The sequence below is a fragment of the Vicia villosa genome, linkage group LG7 (assembly GCF_029867415.1).
Source record: "Vicia villosa cultivar HV-30 ecotype Madison, WI linkage group LG7, Vvil1.0, whole genome shotgun sequence".
NCBI classification, from domain to species: domain Eukaryota; kingdom Viridiplantae; phylum Streptophyta; class Magnoliopsida; order Fabales; family Fabaceae; genus Vicia; species Vicia villosa.
Genome location: NC_081186.1, coordinates 100478015 through 100499842, shown reverse-complemented (window position 1 = coordinate 100499842; position 21828 = coordinate 100478015). Strand labels below are relative to the sequence as shown.

At 30.0% G+C, this 21828-nt stretch overlaps 1 protein-coding gene across 1 annotated transcript; it reads left to right on the top strand.

The window, feature by feature from the left end:
- Positions 1-2917: 2917 nt before the first annotated feature.
- On the top strand, positions 2918-5155 carry LOC131619828 (probable polygalacturonase At3g15720). Its single transcript, XM_058890879.1, has 9 exons — positions 2918-3064; positions 3186-3317; positions 3426-3590; positions 3730-3937; positions 4133-4214; positions 4383-4491; positions 4743-4844; positions 4928-5012; positions 5073-5155. Exons 1-9 carry the CDS (start codon positions 2918-2920, stop codon positions 5153-5155), a joined length of 1113 nt encoding a protein of 370 aa, XP_058746862.1.
- The last annotated feature ends 16673 nt before the right edge of the window (positions 5156-21828 follow it).

The window sequence follows — 21828 nt, the reverse complement described above, 5'->3', positions numbered from 1 at the left end:
TGTGGAAAGAGAAAATAATACTCATTAATTTTAACCATTTTTGTGTTAATATTTACTTTTCCATTTTTATGCTTTAACCATTCAATGTGAACAATTTTCATTTAAGTGAACTGGTGAGAAAAGAGAACACCGTTGAATAGATAAGATGGAAGAATTAAGTATTTTGGGTTAGTCATCTCGAAGTATGAGAATGGAAGTGGAGATTGAACAAGAACACAAATGTAATTTAATAAGTAGCATGAACTTATAAATTATCGTCAAAGAAGATAAATCTTTGTTTTTCTTAAATCTTGTTTTTCAAGAATTTTTTAAATTACAAGAAATGGTTAATAGTGGCGCCCATTCAAAGCACTACGACGCTATCAAGTGTAAGAGATAAAGCAGAGCACTTATAAGCCAACGACGATATCCAAACGTTCTTTTTAATTGTTAAAGTAAAAAATTCAATAAGGATGAATGGTTGGTTCTCTTAAATTTGGTTCTCTTTAAATTATTCAACGTTAAACATGTTATCTATGTATTCATGATTTTTATTGTAATGAATCTCAATTAAAAAATTATATGATTTTATATGCGTTTTATGCTTTCTTCTGTCTATGAAATTGGGAAAATTGATTTAGATGTCAATTGAGTCCTAACACATAGATTCACACATCTGATTGATAAACATGTGATCTATGTAATTCTAATGATTGCTCACACTGTGACATGAATAGTCTCAACTACTAGTCTAGTTTTATGCGTTGTAAAACCTTCTTCAGTTGCGATTGCATACTCCAATTACCTTGGAGGTTGCCTCCAACAAAGTAGGTTTTATTGCGATAAATACTCCTAATTTTTTTATAATTTTTTTTATTTACGTGATGTAAAATCATCCTCTGTTACAATTGGATATTCCCATAAACTAGGAGGCAGCGAGGCTATAAAATTATGTTTTGTAAAAGATTATAATTAAATAAGTCATTTTCGGTTTCAGTCATGAAATTTCTCACGTATAGGAGTAGATGATTCAAAATGGAACTTAACCATTTTTATAATTATATTTGTTACTTGACAGTATACATTTTTAGTTATATAAATTGCACAAAAACCAATCAATCGCACTCTGTGCATGCCCCGTTACTCATAAGTACATTTACATTGTCCTTATACAAAGCTAACACAATATCTTAGATATCATAGTGATTGTTTGGTTCTGTGTCCAATAACCTCTAACGCGCGTTTAGGGACTCTTTGGCCGTGATTTCCACCGCGATTTTGAACTTTTTAACACCCATATACTCATATGTATAGTCTCTCTGGTTTATGGTCTTTGGACACAGTATAATCTCTTTGGTTACTTAGTTACTACTCATATGGAAACTTTGGTTTCGCCTTTGTTTTAGAGGTTGAATTCATTTGCTTCTAATTCTTATTGCTGATGTGTTCCTTATATCATGTGAGTTACTGCTGCTGTAAAAATAAATGTTATTTTTTGTTTTAAACTCTTAAACTTAGGGTCCGTTTGTTTTGACTTTTTTAAAAAATGAATTTTATAGCATAATATAATTTTATGAAAAAAACAATTTACAAAAAAGTTTTCATAAAAGCTTCTGATAAAAATTTGGTTTGAATAACTATTCTTAAAATGTTATTTTAGATATTTCATCGAACCTTTTTTTGGATATCAAAATTTTAAAAAATCACTTACTTTTGAAGCTATTTCAAATAGTCTTTTATAAAAATCATTTTTGAAATACAACTTAAAAAAAAAGAGGTGATTTTGACTATATTTTAATCTTCAATAATATAAGTTTATGGTATAAGAAGTCAAAATTACTCTTTTAATTTAAAAAAAATGAATATAAAAAAACTTGTAATATTTTAAAAAACTGTGTAAAATTTAATTTTGACAATACAAAGAAAAATTCATTTTTTTAAAGCTAAAACAAATATTTTATTTTGACGTTTGGAGGAAAAATGAGATTCTTTAGAAAGTTTGCTTTTCTCATAACACAAAATCTACCTAATTTAAAAAAAGTTTAAAAAATTCTTTTAATAGATAATTATCCATACCCGTGCCTCTACTCATTTTACGAGTTTTTATCCTACCTACTATGAGCATTTTTTTGCGGGATTCATAAGATATGAGTCAAATTACCAACCCTAAATTCACGTGCTTCGTCTTCCTCTTCCCCTTAAAATTTAAACTCTTAAATTTTATTATTGAGTTTCGAGAAAAAGATGAGACATGGACTTAAAAAAAAAAAGAAAGATTAAGCCCTTAAAATTTAAACTCTTAAATTTTATTATTGAGTTTCGAGAAAAAGATGAGACATGGACTTAAAAAATAAAAAAAGAGAAAGATTAAGTGAATTGAATTGTGAAGTTTTAGAGTGGAGGACTTTAGAAAGTTTACTTTTCTCATAACACAAAATCTACCTAATTTAATAAAGTTAAAAAAATTCCTTTATAACACAAAACTAGGAGAATTTATTTTTCTTAACATAAAATCTACCTAAAAAATTATATTAAAAATTAGAAAGTCTACCTAATTTTTTATTTATTATGAATATAGTAAAGGCTACCATATATTGTAATAGAAGTAAAAAATTTTTAATTAAAAAGCAAATATGTTAAAAAAAAATTGTTTTTATATTTGAATATAATTTTTTTGATTTATTGACTTTTCAACATATTCTATTTTATTTTATTTTTCCTTACATAAATTTTTTTTTCATTTTATTTTATTTTCATTTTAAACACAAATATGTTTCCATTTTTTATACTTAAATTTATTATTTATATATTTAAATGAAAAAGTTGCATGCAAGTAATTTTCTATTTAACCTCCAAACCGGCCAGAACTATACTTCCATCACAAATCATCATAGTAAAACTTAGTTATTATCATTTGTTTCATTTCACTCTAGTCAACATGCAAGGATTCATTGTCTATGTTTTAGTTCTTTATTTTATTTCACCTTGTCTGTGTATAAGGTTCAATGTTAGAACCACATCTGATACTACTTATAATGTGATGCAATATGGTGCAACTGGCGATGGCAAATCTGATGATACAAAAGTATATGTTTTTATATTTTATCTATATAATTTTAATTTATATATACTTCATATGATTTTATAAATAATTAAATGACCTTATAAATATTTATTATGTATTATATTTATATATTGAATTGTAGGCATTTTCAAGTGCATGGAGCAATGCATGTAAAGCAGAAGGAAAGACAACATTAGTTATACCATCTGGAAAATCATTCTTGGTGAAGAAAGTAGATTTTAGCGGTCCATGCAATGCTGAAATTCTCATTCAGGTATATAATATGTATAATAATATTATTTATATAATAAAATTAATTTTAGGAGCTCTTTAAGATAATTAAATAAATCTCGTTTAATTTTTTTTCTATATTAAATTGCAGTTTGAAGGAAAAATAGTTGCACCTTCTAAAGACGCATGGGAAGCTAGACCATATTTGATTGAGATCGATAGTGTAAATGGACTCACAATTGATGGCAATAATGTAGGAGAAATCGATGGAAATGGTGCTACTTGGTGGGATTGTTCAGATTGTAAAAGACCAGGGGTATGTATATATTGTAATAATTCAAATTAATTATATTCTTAAGAAAATCAAGAGTTATACTTTAATATTTATAAAATAAATTTTTATCTTAAGTAATTGAGCTCTAAATTAAGACATGTATTTCTAATGCTAATTACAGGTGTTCCATTTTCATAAATGCGACAAACTTAATGTTAGTAATCTTGCGATTAGTAATAGTCCAAGATCTCATGTATCTGTTAATGAGTGTAATGGTGCAACAATCTCTAAAATATCCATTGATGCACCTGATTCAAGTCCTAACACTGATGGAATTGATGTTTCTGATTCCACTAATATCTTGATACAAGATTCCGACATAAAATCAGGTTATTAATATTATGATATTTTATTCTTTTAATATGTCTTAAAAAAGGATTGTGCTAGAAAAAATCATTTAAATATTTTTGAAAATTATTGAAAAATTATTTTCAATATCAACAACCATTATCCTTAAAATTATCTGGATTTTGTGTGTGTAATAGATCTGTATCTCTTTTATAAGCTTTCTTTCATTTAAACAGGTGACGATTGTATCGCTATCAATGGTGGCACCTCTTTCTTGGACGCTAAGAGGATTACTTGTGGACCAGGCCATGGGATAAGGTTAAAAATATTGTTTCTAAATTTCATTTTTAATGTTAATATGATTTATTAGTAGCTAGAGTTTGAATTCATGACATCTCCAAAAAAAATTGTGTGCTTAAATTTTATATTGTTCATGTATTCATATTTTCACTGATATATCTTATATGTATTTTATGAACTCATCAGTGTTGGTAGCCTTGGTAAAGATGGAGCTAGTGATCAAGTTTCTAATATTTATGTACAAAATTGCACCTTTAAAGAAACTACCAATGGAGCAAGAATCAAAACATTTCCGGTGAGTATAATAATTTAAATTTAATTATATTTATACAGTTGATATACAAATATAAATTTAAGAAATTTTGTCCGTATTAAAATTTTATTTAATTCCTTTTGTACAAAAATTCGAGTCCTTTTGTGTCTTTTGTTTAAAAAAATTAGAAACTATAAATAAATAACTTTTTATAGAGACTAAATTAAAAGAAAAATGAAATTTATAATAATTTAACACATATTTAACACCTTCATTGTGTCTTTTATTTATAGGGTGGATCAGGTTATGCAAAAAATATTACATATGAACAAATCATCCTTGAAAATGCTAAGAACCCAATAATCATAGATCAAGAATACAATAATTATCTGCAGGTACATATTTCACTCATATTATTTTTATCTTGTCATTTCAAAAAATATGTTTTAATTTCTTTTTTTTTTTTGGTAAATATCAGGAAACATCTGTATCGGTGAGTTCCGTAACATTTCGAGGATTTAGCGGAACTTATGCTGGCAAAGTAGCTATTAATTTAGATTGTAGTTCATCCGGTTGTTTTGACATTATATTGGATCAAAACAACATTGTATCTGCTGAGAAAGAAAACGATGCTTCTGTTATTTGTAAAAATGCACATGGAAAAGCTACAGATACTATTCCAAATGTCCCTTGCCTGTCTAATTAATGTGTTATATGTTATAATGTAGTTCAAAAACTTCTTTATTGGATCTTTTAGGGGCTAAGATAAGACAATAAAGACTGAGTCACGATTTTACACTTAATGTTTAGCCTCATCTTTGCAGTCAATAAAAAATAATATAAATTTAAATTTATACTTTGTTTCATTGTTCGTTTATCGTTACTTTGTTCCTTTAAATTATAGAGTTTTTTTTTTTTTTAATAAGCAACTGATATTAAGAAAGGAGTATTATAGATACTCCAACCGTCAAAAACAAGGCGGAAAGCTCCTCCTTTTCAAAATAATTGAGAAGAAGGATATTCCAGACATGAAAATTACAGTTATCCGAAAGAACATAATAAGATTGAAGCCAAGACCAAGATAAATAAACTACTCCCGACATACACTCGGTGAAGCTATGCAGGTCATTTCTAAAAATGATCGCATTACGCCTAATCCAAATGTACCAAATCGTAGCAAGCCAAATGACCACTATAGTAGTCCTCTTGGCTTTAATCTTCACCCTTTTAGAAAAACCAAAGAACCCCACAAACTTCTCCAAAGATAAACCGTCTAATGAACCAATCCAATTGAACACTTTCCTCCATGTTCTATTGAAAACATTGCAGCCCCCTAAAAGATGTCCTAAACTTTCGTCCGTCACAAAACTCTACTTTAATTCAATTGTATATTATTATAAGGGTTAAATACGTTTTTAGTCCTTATAAATATGTGACCCTGCATTTTTAGTCCCTATAAAATTTTTCTTCAATGAATGGTCCTTATAAAATTTTTATGCATGCAATTTCAATCCCTACTATTTTCTAAAATTTTAAAAACTGTTTAATTACCCTTTAATTTTTAAATTTTTGAATAATTTTTTTTATATATATGTTTAGAATACTGTAAAATATTTATTTACCAAGTTTTAGAATTTTTAAAAACGAGAAGAATTAAATATGAATTTTTCAAATTTTGAAAAATAATGATAAAAGTAATGAAAATCTCAACTTAGAAATTAAATTTTGAGTTTCTTTTTTTTCCAAGAACTTTTTAAAACATTATGAACATGTTTGCAAAATAATCATTCTAAAATGCACATTGGTTTGACAGTAGGGACTGAAACTAGGTGCATGATAATTTTATAAGGACCATTCATTGAAGGAAAATTTTATAGGGACTAAAAATGCATGGTCGCATATTTATAGGGACTAAAAATGTATTTAACCCTTATTATAATTCTTGATAGAAATTATAAATGGATAATTATAATAAAAAATATATCAAAAAATGAAAAATGTTTTGGTACATAAAATGTATTAGAATTATATAATTCTTTCTCAAAAGATAAAATAATATCAATTTTAACTTAAGAACAATTATTAACTACTCTAATTTTATCTCTAACATCATCTTTTAAACTAAAGTATATGTATTACTCTTCTAATTTGGAAAATTTGAAAATATTGGACATGATAAATTTTTCTATTTATATTTTCTTAAATTGTGTTCCATTAATCTTCATAAGAATTATTATGCATTCCAGTAAATACACCCATTTGAGTACACAACCTAAGTACCCAGCATTAAACATTAGGTGTGCTCGACGATATTGTTGAAGTTTTTGTTTTTGTTTTTGTGTAAGCCTAAAGATATCATTGAAGTGATAACTGGATAGAAGAACGGTGAAAAATTTATTTGGGTTGTTTGTAAATAACACATACTCAAAGCTAATATATATGTCACTGATATATGTATCATATGGAGTATTATATTATTCTTAAATATTTATTTATGATTTTTTTAATTTTTTATTGATGAGGTTGTTCTATTTGACGAAATGATATATTTTAGTAGGTCGGAGTATTTGTGAAGAAAAGATGTCTGCAAATTTTTTTACTAACCCATAAAGAGAGTCGACAATTAAGCTAGCAAATATTTTAATGTATGGGTGAAAATGAGAAAAACATGAATGTTGCCTATTTGTTTTTTTCAATAGGCAATGAAATTAAAACCGGAGTATAAGGGATACTCCAACCACTTACATGAGTTCTACACCTCAAAACAAATGAGCGGTAAAATATTTCACACGCGGAAATTACAATTTTCCGTTAGCTTATAACTAGATAGAAGCCAATTCCAAGCATTAAAAATTACATCCGACATACATTTGGTAAAACTAAACAAATAATTTTTAAAAATAATAGTGTTTCGTCTAATCCAAATGCTCCACACCGTTGCTAACCAAATTACCGCAGTTAAGGATCTTTTGGCTAGACTCCTCACCTTCTCAAACACAAAAACAAAACCTTCGAACTCCTCCAAAGATAGATCGTCGACGGGACCAATCCACTCAAACACCTTTCTCCAAATACCCGCCACTACACAACAACCTCCTATTTATCGTTCGTAACATCCTTATATTTTTATATATATAATAAATTTATCATTTTAATTGACTTTAACATTTATTTAATAATTTGTCTTATGTATAAAGTGATATTTTAATCATTTATTTTATTAGGAATTTGTTTGCTAAATTAGTAATAGTATGATTTATTCTAATTATTTGTGTATTTATTATTTATGATTGTTATATTTCAAGAGTAAGTTATCAAGATTTATTCCACATCCTCACCATTGATTCTATTCAATCTAATGGCTAAAAATAATAAACAATTAAATATGGAGAGAGAAAATAATACACATTAATTTTAACCATTAGATTGAAAAGAATTAATGGTGAAGATGTGGAGTAAGTCTTGATAACTTACTCTTGGAGTAAGAATATCCCTCCTATATATGTATAATTTATTGATGAATAATTATATATCTAGTGCTACTAAAATAAGTGGTTGATATTTATAAATAAATAATTTTTAAAATAATAATATTGTTAATAATAAAAATAACAGCTTAGTTAAAAAAATGAAGAATACAAAAAATATTATTTTATACCACAAAGAATTGAAGAACTTGTGTGTGTGTGTATATATATATATATATATATATATATATATATATATATATATATATATATATATATATATATATATATATATATATATATATATATATATATAATTTTAAGAAGGTCTATTTTAACAACATGCACCTGAGGGTACATTTAACTATATTTTTAGTATCAGACTTTCATAAAAATAAGTGTGTGGGATTTGCTATATTACATCAACTTATTAAGCTGCATTTAACTGTTTTGTAGTTAAAGCTAACTAAAATAAACTTTTACAAAAATAATTGAGTCTACGTTATCAAATATATATATATATATATATATATATATATATATATATATATATATATATATATATATATATATATATATATATATATATATATATATATATATATATATATTGTCAGTGTTATTTTTGTTAACTTTTATTCTTTAAGTATGAAATTGTTTTAATATAACTATTTTAAGAAATAATACTTTTATTTTATTTTTATTTTAACAAAAAAATCCATAAATTCAAAGAAGGAAAAGGAAATAAAAGAGGAGGGATTAGACCAAAACCCTTTTAGAGATTAACAAAACGATAACGAGGAGGTCCCAATTTGTTATGAATCACTAAAAGAATCAGGACCCTTGAAGACTCATCTTAAGATAGAGGCAAAGTAGAATTGATAGCCAAAGATGCTAACAAATTTTTAAATTGATTCCCTTCTCTGTATATATGAGATAAATAAAATCTAAAATGCCTCATTTTAGCTAAATAATTAAGTCAAATGCTATAAAAATTCCAAGGGACAAACTTAGCCTCATGAACAACCAACATCATAAAATAGGAGTTTGTTTCAAGCCAAATACTATTCTAGCCGAAATGATAAGCAAATTCATTGGCTTTAATAACCCCACAAAGCTCAACATGAATAAATGATTATCAATTAAACTTTTCAGCAAAGCCGAAAACAAAATCACCCAAAGAGTTTCTGAACAAACTACAAATGAATCCGAATCAATGGAGAAAGAGCCATTTGTATTGCATTTAAACCAACCCTCTGTTGGGTGCTTCCAAATAACTTCAATAATTTTCAGAGTCTTGGGCAGATGTAACTTAACATTGAAGGCTTTGATGATCAAGAACTCATGAATGGAGGAGCTAGCCATCCTGTAAGTAATGTTTCCTATGAAGGCCACCTCATTAAGAATTTGATTGAAAGTCTTCTTCTAATGCCTAAAGCCACTGCTTAGTCAAACATGATTATGGGTCATCCAAATGTCATTGACAATGTGAACAATGGAAGCTTGAATAATGACTTTGGCTTTACGACTCCAAATCTTGCCACAAATATCAAGAATACTTAAGATGTTAGACATAAGTGGAATCTTTTTCAGATTGAAAAACCACTGGAATTGATTCATGACGAGAGTTATAAAACGAAGGGATGTGACATCCACGCAACAAAATATTATCATTGGTTGGAAAACAATTATGAAAGAGCCTCCAGACAATGGAAGCCTTTGATGGGGGGATATCAATTTTCCATATCTGCTTGGGCCACAAAATAGGAGAAGTGATATCATCCTTGATGTAGGCATCTTTCAGAGTAAATTCACCAAAGTCATAATATGTTCAAACTTTGTTATCTGTAATATTATCAAGAGGGATAGTAACTTGTTCAACAATAAAAAAACAAATTAGGAATCATGTTGGTTATATGAGTAGGAAAATTCCAAGAACCATTATGTAAGAAATTAAAAACTAGAGTCTTAGTATTAATAATGTCTTAATCTTGAATGAGATTCAATAGGGGGAATGCACCGAGAATCCAGCCAAAAATAAGTGTTGCAACCATTAACCAAAACAATTATAGAATCAGAAGTAACATAGTCAATCTCACTTTTAATACTATGCCAAATAGAAAAAGCAACATGGTATTTTATGGGGATTCAATCTCTAAGCACTCAGGCCTTTAACAAGATAGCCTAATTTTTGCAAGAATTTAAAAGATCGCAGCATAATTTCATGTTGAAAGCTTCATTGAAGGTAAAAAGGGGCCTAAGACCTAAACCATCCTGCTCAAGAGGTTTGCACATTTTAGGCCAAGCCACGGTAATAAGCTTAGTCTTACTAATATCTCAGGACCTAGTGAAATTCTTAATGCTTATCTCTAAATATTTAATTAGAGACTGAAGCCAAGAATAGATAGTGAAGTTGTGAACAAGCATTGAAGCAATGAAGGATTTAACCATTTGAATTCTACCAGCAAAGATAAAAAGAGAAATCTTTCACTTGGCTAACTTAGACTTAACCTTGTCAAGAATGGGTTTAAGATTCCTAGCTTTAGGTTTTCCCTTAAAGATGGGGACCTCCAAATAATAAAAGGGAAGGTACCCAATCTTAAACCCCAACTGATTAGCAATGTGATGGATATGGCTTTTCTAGGGAATAAATTAGAAGAAAAAATATGTGAGATTTTTTAGGGTTAACAATTTAACCAGAAGACGTGGCTTTTCTATAGAATAAATTAATAACGGAGCCATTTGTTCTTTTATCACCTCTATAAAACACCATGGCATCATCCGCAAACAAGCAGAGAGTTGGCACTTCCAAAGCTCTGGGACCATGGATAAGCTTGATTTTCTTATCAATGACAAGGTTTGTTAAGATCCTGCTAAGGACCTCTTCAGGAATGAAAAAAGAGAGGAGAAAGAGAATCTCCCTATGTCACACCTCTTGCACACTCAAAGAACCCATGAAGCTTTCCGTTGAAATAAACTGAAATCTTAGAGGAATTTAGGATGATCCAAATCCAGTTGTTGAAAGTATCATTGAAAGCAAATTTTCCAAGAACCTGCATCAGAAAAAACCATTTAATAGAATCAAAAGCATTTTTAATGTCCATTTTCATAACTAGACTACCACCATAGGATTTCTTGTGTATCAAATTAACAACTTTCGAGAAAAGCACAATACAATCTTTGATGCATCTTCCTTGAACAAAACTTTTCTGCTCCATGAAAATGATTGTTGACATAATGGGGGAAAGTCTATCTAGAATAACCTTAAATATAATTTTAAACTTAAAGTTAGCTAAAGCAATAAGCCTAATAAGCTCAATAGAGTCGGTTAGGGCTGGCAATGAACCAAACTAACTCGAAAATAGTTCGAAACTCGATTTGAAAATTAAATTGTTGAAATAGGTTCATGAACCAAATGAGTTGAGTATGAGCTAAAAACTAAGTTCGTTAACTAAATGAGCTGAACTTGAACTATACATAGTTCGACTCGTTAGTTTCATGAGTCAATTCGATTATATATGAGATGGATGATATTGTCTTTAAAAGTAGGTTTAAAGATTTGCTCTAAATCTTAGTATCATATTTTATTTTAATCTAACAATTTTAATTGATAATTTATATTCTCAAGTGAGAAAAAAATTTCAACAAATAATTATACAAATAAAATTAACATCGTATAAATTCCAATCTTATAACTTTTATTTTATTTTTATATTTTTTATTTAAAAAATATTAATTTAAAATGTCAAATATATATATATATATATATATATATATATATATATATATATATATATATATATATATATATATATATATATATATATATATATATATATATATATATATATATATATATATATATATGGAACATATCAAATGAGAACATTGGTTATTATGAGAACTAAGAACTTTTAATAATAACCATAATTTAAAATCAATGTCTAACAAGAGTCCGTGAAATAAGCGAGTTGAACCTAACAAGAGTAACCAAACGAGTTGAACCGAGATGTTCGTGCACTTCTAACAAGTCGAGTTTGAGATGAAAAAAAGTCTGTGATAAACTCGAACTCGAACTCAAACTCGATCAATTCTTAACGATTCGAGTTTGAGCTAAAAAAAGTCTATCTTGAACTCGAACTCGAACTCAAACTTGGCCAATTCTTAACGAGTCGAACTGAGTTGAGGCGAGTTCGACTCGACTCGACTCATTTCCAGCCCTAGAGTCGGTATTAGAAAATTTAGGAAGGAGAATCAGGGTATTAGCATTATAGTTAGGCATATTTCAAGAAGAGATAAAGAATTGTTTAACCGCCACAATAACATCCTGATGAATGATTGCCTAGTCATGCTGAAAGAAGAATGCTCCAAAACCATATGACCCTGGAACACCATATTGTTATTTAGATTGAAAATAGCTTCTTTGATTTCAAGGTCAGAGGAAACTTTGTGAGCATTTGATTAACTTCATGGCTGATGAGATTATGTATGTTATTTTTAAGGAAGTCCACACCAATATTAGTACCCATAGGAGAGGAGAATAAATTCTTGAAATGATCAACACATGAGAGCTAATGGCTTCTTGATTAGAAACAAGATCCCATCAATGATAAGAGTCGAGATATTCTTAGTAGCATTTTTTATCTTAGCAATTCTATGGAAGTACTTTGTTTTTCTATCCCCTACCAAATTTAATTTAACTTTAGCTATTTATTTCCAAAACAAGTTTTCCTTATGCAAAGCTTCCTCAAGATTATTCATGCAATTTTTTTCCTCAAACCTGAGAGTTTCAGAGTAACCATCAACTTGAATCTTGAGCAACACAAAATTCAACTTCTCTTCTACATTACTAACTAAGTGATGGACATTGCCAAAATCTTCTTTGTTCCAGACATTCCAGTGGTTTTAATTTTGAGTGGCTTTAGATATTTAGAAAGGATAAACATAGAGTAACCTGAAACTTACAAATTCCAAGCGGCTTTGATAACATCTAAACAAAGTGGGCGAGCACTCCACATTTGTTGAGATTTAAATTCACAAGCATTATGCCCTATGGTACTATTAAAATTTAGCATCATAGGAAAAAGGTCAGATCTTACTTTAGTTAGGGTGTAGCAAGAGTTATGATTGAAAAGATTCAGCCAATCCATGTTGTAGACAATGATATCCAGTCTCTTGAGAGTGCTAGTGCTACCAATTCTACCATTCAACCAAGTGTAATATGCTCCAACTTTGGGGAAGTGCAGCAGCTCATTATGATTGGTCTAATCTTGAAATTTCTAAATAGGCAGTCTAGCAGGAGAGGTAGATACAATGTGCTCATGGGCTCTAATGACCATGTTAAAGTCACCTAAGATCTCCAAGGAATTTTGCAATTCGAGATGATATCAGATAAATCATGACTGGGAAATCTTATCTTGATATAGCTAGTTGATGCATAGATGGAAATCAATCCAAAACATTTATTCTCAAAACTAGAAGTGAAAACAATATGTTGTTCACCTATATATAAGATAACATGATCAAAGGAACACTTAAAAAACACCATAAATTAGCAATATTATTATGCCTATCATTAACAGAAATAAGCTTTAAGCAAAGATTAGAAAACCAATTATCGGGAAAATCATCATAACTCATCCGAGGTTCAGAAATAAAAAGAAAATCAAAATTATTCTTTGTAATCAATCTTCTAAGAGCCAATTTAGTGGGATTATTAGCTAACCTTAGAATGTGTGATGTATCCACTAGTAAACTTGACCTTTTTCTTTTTATTCTTGCCTCTGATCAACGTGAAACATTAAAGACCAGAGGAGCAACGAGGTCAACATCAACCAGAACTCGATGACGTAGGAAGGCTAGAAGTGTGCATCGAAGAAGACATTTCATGTCGGAATGCTCTTTTATTATAATAAAGGGTTAAATATTTGGTCTTTAACCTTAAATAAGACTAACAAAATGTGATGTGGCAGTACACGTGTATATTTAAGTTAATTATTTTTTATTTTATTGTGATTAATGGCAATTAAAATTGAGCCATGGAGGATTAAACCCCTGACCTCTCACCAATTGGACATGCAAGCTACCCACCAAACTACAATGCTTCTTTGATAAATTAGACGCAATCATTAATTACTCAGCATTGCCTCATATTTTAAGTAAAAATGTGAAATAAGTTTGAGTGATTAATTTAAATCAAATGGTTATTATTAAAATTTCCCAGTTCTCATTTGATACGTCTCCATAAATCTTAACATCACTATCGTATTAAAATTAAATATTTGATATCATCAAGGTGTTTGAATTTATTGTTATTAAGGTTCTTCCATAAAACCTTTTTTCTTGTGTAATTTAAAAAAATTCTAGTAAACTTATCCTTTATTATAAGTTTGTTCTAACACTACTTTCCATATAATTTATTAAAATGGCAAGTCATTTTGAAATCAAATGAAACAATTTTAGAATTTAATGTATATAAAACTGAAAAATAAATCTATATCACCTATGAATCAATTTCTCTCTCTGTAAATTAGCAAATCATCGTTTACTATTTAAAAGGAAATCTTCCATAAACAAACCAACACGGGTAATTTCAGCATGATTTTAACCCCACAAACCAACACAGGTCTTTTCAGCATGATTTATCCTCACTCACACGCTTTCTAAGAAACTTCCCCGAAGGTCACCCATCCAATATTGCTCCAAGTCAAGCACGCTTAACTGTGGAGTTCTTATGGAAGAGACTACCGAAAAGAAGATGCATCTTGTTGGTATATATAGTACCCATCAATCCTTATAACCTTTCCTTCAACCTTGCAGTCACATATCTGCACGGCGTCAGGATCCCTCTCATTCTGATGCGGGATCCACTCTTGTCCTCTTCGGTCTCAGGTGTTACATGCGGCACAACCACCCATCGCCTTTTTCGACCTCGGGTGTTACAATTATTCTTTACCTTTTATCTATTTAAAATCTACCGTTGGATTGAAAATTATTATGATATAAATCATGTCTATAAAATTTGAAATCAATCTAAAATCATTTGATATGTCAACAAGATGCATATATAAAAACTAACGTCTTATAAAATTTTAACAAAACCGTTAATTTTGATCATTCTCTTTAACATATCAAACAGTTTTCGATTGATGTTGAATTTTATAGACATATATATATATATATATATATATATATATATATATATATATATATATATATATATATATATATATATATATCATAACAGCTTTCAATCCAAAGTTAGATTTTTTTTATACGGTTATGCGGTAAAAAGTTATTGAATGTGTCATGTTACTAAGTTTTTTATACGGTTATGCGGTAAAAAGTTATTGGATGTGTCATGTTACTAAGTTTGACACCTTAATGTCATTTGATCCTATATATATATATATATATATATATATATATATATATATATATATATATATATATATATATATATATATATATATATATATATATATATATATATATATATATATATATATATATATATTGAAAAATAATTAGCAGCCTTTTTTTGTTTTTTGGTTGGATCATATCCGATCGCATTAGTATAGTTATTGTTTTGAATTAATCAATATATTTTTGGTTTAGAACAATACAAAAGTTTTTTTTTCTAAAAGCAATGATATATTGATAGGAGAGCGACTGTTCTCAAATCTGAAAACATATAGAAACGAGGAACACCTCGAGAAGAAAGATAACAAGCCAATTAAAACCTAGGACATATGATAAAAATGATCTTTGTGAAAATCGTAAAAGTTACAATTGGGAATAGTAATTTTACCTACCATCTCCAAACCAAAACCTTCGAATTCCAAACCAAATCTCGAACATTCCAAATATCTTTGTTGAAAATGATATCGTCTCTTTATAGACTCCAAACCTCCCCATAAGAAATTACTTTGAATTTTGTTAGTCTCCTTAATAATCTTTTTCGGTGCTTTGTAAAAAGAAAGAGTGAAAATAGTAAGACTTCCCAACACTGACTTAATAAAAGTGATCCTACCGCCAAAACTTAGCATCCTACCCTTCCAACTAGAAAGTTTCTTCTTCATCTTGAGAATAAGCGAGCTCCACGTGGAAATCCTTCTAGGGTTGTATCCAATAGGAATTCCAAAAAGATTGAAATTTTTTTCTTCCAACCTACAAGAAAGAAAATTTGTGGCCATCTCCACAAAGTTAGAATTAATGTTGAAATTGATACCTAAAACCGAAACTAATTCAAACCCTCTTAACACCGATTTTAAGGCCCAAAGATGTTTCCAAGTTCCTTCCCCCACCATCAACGTATCGTCCGCAAATTGGAGGATATCCATAAAGCATTTATCGTTCACACTACAACCCAGATACTCTCCATTCTCTGCCGCCTTGTTAACTAACCCCTTAAAACTTTCCTCCACGATGACAAAGAGAAAAGGAGATAACGGGTATCATTGTCTCAAACCCCTTTCGACTTTAATCTCTTTAGTAGGACTACCATTAACCATAATCTACATATCGCTAGTAAATATCAAAGCCTCCATCCATCTCAACCACACATCCCCAAAACCCATCTTTTTCATCATAAAACCAAGAAAAGACCAACTAACCTTGTCATAAGCCTTTTTCGAAGTCCACCTTGAAAAGAAAGCAACCAATCGACTCCTTAGTCGCATAATCCAACAATTCGTTCGCCACTAACACACCATTCAGAAGTTGCCTCCCCGAAACGAAAGCGCTTTGACAACGCGAAATAATTGAGTTCAATACCTTTTATATTCTAACCGCCAATCATTTCGACAAAACTTTGTAAATACTACCAAAAAGACACATGGGCTTATAATCCTCCAAACCCAAAGGATTCAAATTCTTTGGAACCAAAGTAAAAAAAGACGATGTAATAGACTTTGTCCAAACAACCCCTGCATGAAAATCTCAGAAACAGGCAAAAAAATCTTCTTTTAAGAAATTCTAAAACTTCTTAAAAAAGAGGAGAGAAACCATCCGGATCCAGACTTTTAGATCAATCTCCTTCTCAGAAAAAGAAGCCTCTACAGAATTCCGATCTTCTAAACTCAACATCTTGAACAAAAATCCTTCCAACATCGGCCTACTCCTATCAACTTCGGAAAATTTCTTCTTAAAATGCTTCTTCACCTCTTCCTTCACCTCGACCACCGAATTTACCAAACCTCTGTTAGAGTTAATTGAACCAATATAATTACGCCTTCTCCTAGCTTTCATGATACTATGAAAAAATTTGTTGTTAACATCACCATCATTAAGCCATTTCATCCTAGATTTTTGTATTAATATGTTTTCCTTAATCTTTAGATTCAACCAAAATTATCTACAAGCCTTCCTTCCATTGTCTAAAATGATATCTCCCCCATCACATTGTCATCTGCTTCATTCATCTCTCTAACATTATCTTCCACTTCCACATCAATCCTTCCAAAAAACCAAATAGCTCCACCATTTGATCTTAGCTTTAATTAAATAGAGCTTCTCCTTTAGAATGAAATCCCCTCTACTGACCACATCCAAGTCCTTCCATTCCTTCTCGAAGAAAGGAAAAAAATCCTTGTTAGGAAATCATTCATTGTTAAATTTAAAAGGTTTTGGACCACAATCCTCTTTGTCCGCCACCAACCAAATTGGACAATGATCTGACATGTCTCTAGAGCCTGTGAATTGGCCGACCACCCCCATCTATTAATAATATTTTCATCCACAAGAAAATGATCTATCATGCTTTTCGCCTTACTATCCCCATTATACCAAATAAACTTTTTCCCTTTACAAGGAATATCCACCAAACTACTATCGTCGATGAATTCCGAGAAATCACTCCATTCTTAAGAACAATTCTGAACATTCCTCACAACTCTTTCCCTACTGTTTTTCATCGCGATAAAATCACCACAAAAGATCCACTCTCCATACTTAAACTTTGATTTCAAATCCAATAAATTGTTCCACTAAGCCCGTTTCGATGACATATCACAAGCCGAATACACATTCATAATATAAAACAAAGAATCCTACCATCTAACCTTCAATCCCAAAAAACCAAGACCATGAAAACTGCACTCCACCTCAACAGTATTCACAATTCCAAAGAATTATTAAACTACTTGACACTCCCGCCGACCTAGACGCCGTGAAATCTATCTCCTCTTTCCTCCAAAATCTATTAGCTCCCGCCTCCTACATAGAAATCATTTTACTTTCCTGAATGAGAAATAAATTAGCCTTCCCTTTGTGAATGATGCTACATATCCTCTTTCTTTTCACCTTACTTCCTCCCTCTCTAATATTCAAGGATCCGATAATCATTGGAACCATTTACTATTCACCTTCCATCCTTCCTTTCTCTTCTTATCGTCGATATCCATCTCGTCTAGCCTCCTTTTATAATCTCTCTTAGAATCCGTCGTTACTACCCCAAGATTGACTATGGCTTTCCAAAGGAAATCACCTGATTCTGAACCCAAGTTAACTAAATTCCTGCTATTACATCTTAAAATATTCGATTCCATTGAATTTTCGCCGTGCCAAGCAGATTTGGTGTTGGAAGTGAAACTTCCCTGTTGCAAACCTACAAAGGCCAAAATTAAAGCAATGGAAAAACCTCATTTTCCTACCTCAGATTTCGTACCAGCATTGCAAACTATACCATATTTCTTAAATAAATACTTAGGCCAATTATTTTGAGAATATAAAAGGACCTCCAAACTCCAATACTTTTTTATATTTCAGCTTCTTTGTTCTTCTCCTACTAACCACCATCTTCCTGTCAGTGGGATAAGAGTTATCATCCAAGGAACATACCACCCTAGTCCGTATTGAATCCAAAGACTGAACCTGATTCAAACTGGTGTTAACAGTGCCTCTGCCGCTGCAAACCTCCATTTGAAGATTTGACACCTCCTTAGCAAAAACAAAATCTTCCTCAAAATTCATCCTCACCTCATCCGAATCCTTCAGAACGGAACCAACAGGATCACTATTTTTAACCATGCTTGAGAAGAAATTAGAATTTTTCGGTGAAGAAAGCTTCTTGATATTCTTCCCCTTGCACTAACCCGTAGAATCTAGAGAAGAATTATGGTTGCCGCAATCATTATTCCCCATATCACTAGCACTATCATTATGAAGAGACCAATTATCATCAAAGCTAGAATCATAAGAAGCAACAGTCTTAGCTACTGAATTCCCTCGAGAAAGACAGATAGGCCCGTAAGTATCTTCTCTCAACACCAGATTAAATACAGCCCCATCGATCTCCACCTTTAAATTTTCTTTCAAGACGAAAGAAACCGAATTTCTAACCATCACCCTAGCAATATCCATGTTAGTAGCTTGCAACAAATTATCATCTACACAAACATACTCTCCCAAAAAATTGGCCAACATCACAAAGAAATCCAAACACCAAGCGTGGCAAGGAACACTATAAATTCGTAACCAAGTAACTCTAACATTGTCGACATCGTTATCCTTCCAAGGTCTAATAGAATGAAACCACTGTTTCCACCATGAATTATCCTCTATAATAGAGTCTCGGATAACACCTTCTTCTGATTCTTCTAAGAGACACAAGTTAGCCCCTAACGGTGTAACTTTAATAGAGAAAAAACCCTCAATCTCAAAACTTGTTTGAATGTTGTAATTCGATCCCGGGGAAATTTCCAGACCAACAAAAGCTTTAGCCATCCTCTCTTTGTCTTCCAACCTCGACCTATAAACCAAAGGAGGAATCTCTCCCACAACAGCTACCGCAGCCCCTTTAGTAACTACTTCTGCAACCCCTAAACCCCTCACCACTGATACCCTGCTTATCGCCCCCTTCCTTCCTGTCGAATCTAGGAGGATTAGCATGCATTTTTTTCAAGTCAATAATAACGTTATCCAATTTCACTACTAACAACCTCACGTCTCCCACGCCTTTAAACCTCACAAAGTTGTATCGCTTTCCCATTTTAATCTTCCTAGGTGGATTCACCACCTCCACAACATCCCCAATGCACCAAAATAATTCAAAAATATCTACAACTCTAACCCTATCCGGAATCTCAGAAAAGAAAACAGAAGAAATTACCTCCTCTCCGGCATCAGACCTGGCTCTCCCGACAGGGAAAGAGTCCCACCTTCAAACAACATGACGAAACTCTCTTTTGTATGCCTTCTGCCACTCCATCTGCAAAACTCAATTGACAAGTAACAATAACCCAGAGGAGGATGCGCCGTAATGGAAACGGCGACCGGAAAAACCCTTTTGATAGGAGGATGCGCCGTAATGGCAACGGCGACCGGAAAACCCCTTTTGATTGAAAGAAAGTTGGGCAGACGCAACACTAACTATGCTATTATCCTTAAAGACAATGTGAGTTATGGTTATAGTGATTATAAGATGAGTTGTAGGAGAACCTGTGGTTGCAATGGACTCCAAGAATATTCTTATAATGGAACTAAATGTATATTTTATTGATGAAAATCTACACAAGAAGTTGATTCGGAGAGTGTGGATAGCTTCTACATGTTGGAACCAGTAAAATCATACCCAAATCACTATAGTTAAAATCAATCAACACACAAATAATACCATTTTTTGTGCTAGCAAGCATTAAAAAAAATTAAACATGGATAAACATAGTCAATTTTAATTAAAACAATAAAAGAGACTCGTGAATTTGTTAGGAAAAAAAAAAGTACTCAAATATGAATAGTTATAGTCAATCTTAATTAAAAAATGAAAAACAAAATCAAACATGGATAATTAGTCAATCTTAGTAAAAATATAAAAACAAAATCAAACATGGATAATTATAGTCAATCTTAAATATGAAGGTTAAAACTATAATCATAATTTAAACCTGAAATGAAACATATGAGCATTCATACACACATAATATTAGGATCAACGACATATTGATTTATCAAGAATTATAATAATATTTGGGAGATCTGTCAAAAAAAAAATATTTGGGAGAAAACTCTTTATGTAGTGACATTTTTAATTATGAAATTTAAAAGTGTAAAGACAAGTTATTGAAACCGATTTGGATTCTCTGCAGCAATGTTCTCTGCCACCATTTTGTAGCTTAATAATAAGCATTTGATTGATTATTTATATTGAACAATAAATTCTATTAATAAACTAAAATAAATCTTAATTAAATTTAAATTTAATTTGTTTAATTCTTTTAATCATTAATAATTGCATAGAGAAAATACCTTTACATAAATTTATATAATAAATTTATATTCTTCTAAATACATTTTTTCATTTTCGAAATATGAGTTTTTATTTTTAGTTTATTTTGAAAAAAAATTGAATCTTTGATTTTTTTTTCAAAACTTTATGCTACTAATTTTATTAAGATTAATTTTTAAAAACAAACCCACATTGCATTTTTAATGGTATTTTAAGACATATTATTAGTATAAAGCTATATATTTATTTTATAATTTTATAATTTAATTTTATTTATTTCTCAAAGTACATGAATATTTAATTTAATTTAATTTGTAAAAAATTAAACAATGATTCCTTATGCTATTAAAGTTAAATTTTGTATTTTCTAAAATTTCATGATGCATGTGTCATATGATTTATTTATAAGTAAAATTTTACATTATATTTAGTTTATAGTTTAATTGTTATATATTTAATTTTTATTATTATGGCATTTTTATTTTTTTATAATGGCATATTATTTAAAAGAATCACTTGAAATGCATATAAACGTTTATAAATAATTGAGAAAATTTTAAAAACAAAAAAATTTAGAGGTATTAAAATTCAAAGAAAATTTTTAGATTAACTTTTTAAATAAGAGTTTTATTTCAATCTAAATAATCAATTCAGTATTTGAAATTAAATAAGGCTTATTTCAATTCT

What these genes read in the sequence shown, in the direction of transcription:
- LOC131619828 (XM_058890879.1), top strand. Translation starts at nt 2,918, where the DNA reads ATGCAAGGATTCATTGTCTATGTTTTAGTTCTTTATTTTATTTCACCT. An exon ending in GCAAATCTGATGATACAAAA is followed by an intron (nt 3,065 to 3,185) that starts GTATATGTTTTT and finishes ATTGAATTGTAG; the next exon opens with GCATTTTCAAGTGCATGGAG. An exon ending in CAAGAATCAAAACATTTCCG is followed by an intron (nt 4,492 to 4,742) that starts GTGAGTATAATA and finishes TTTTATTTATAG; the next exon opens with GGTGGATCAGGTTATGCAAA.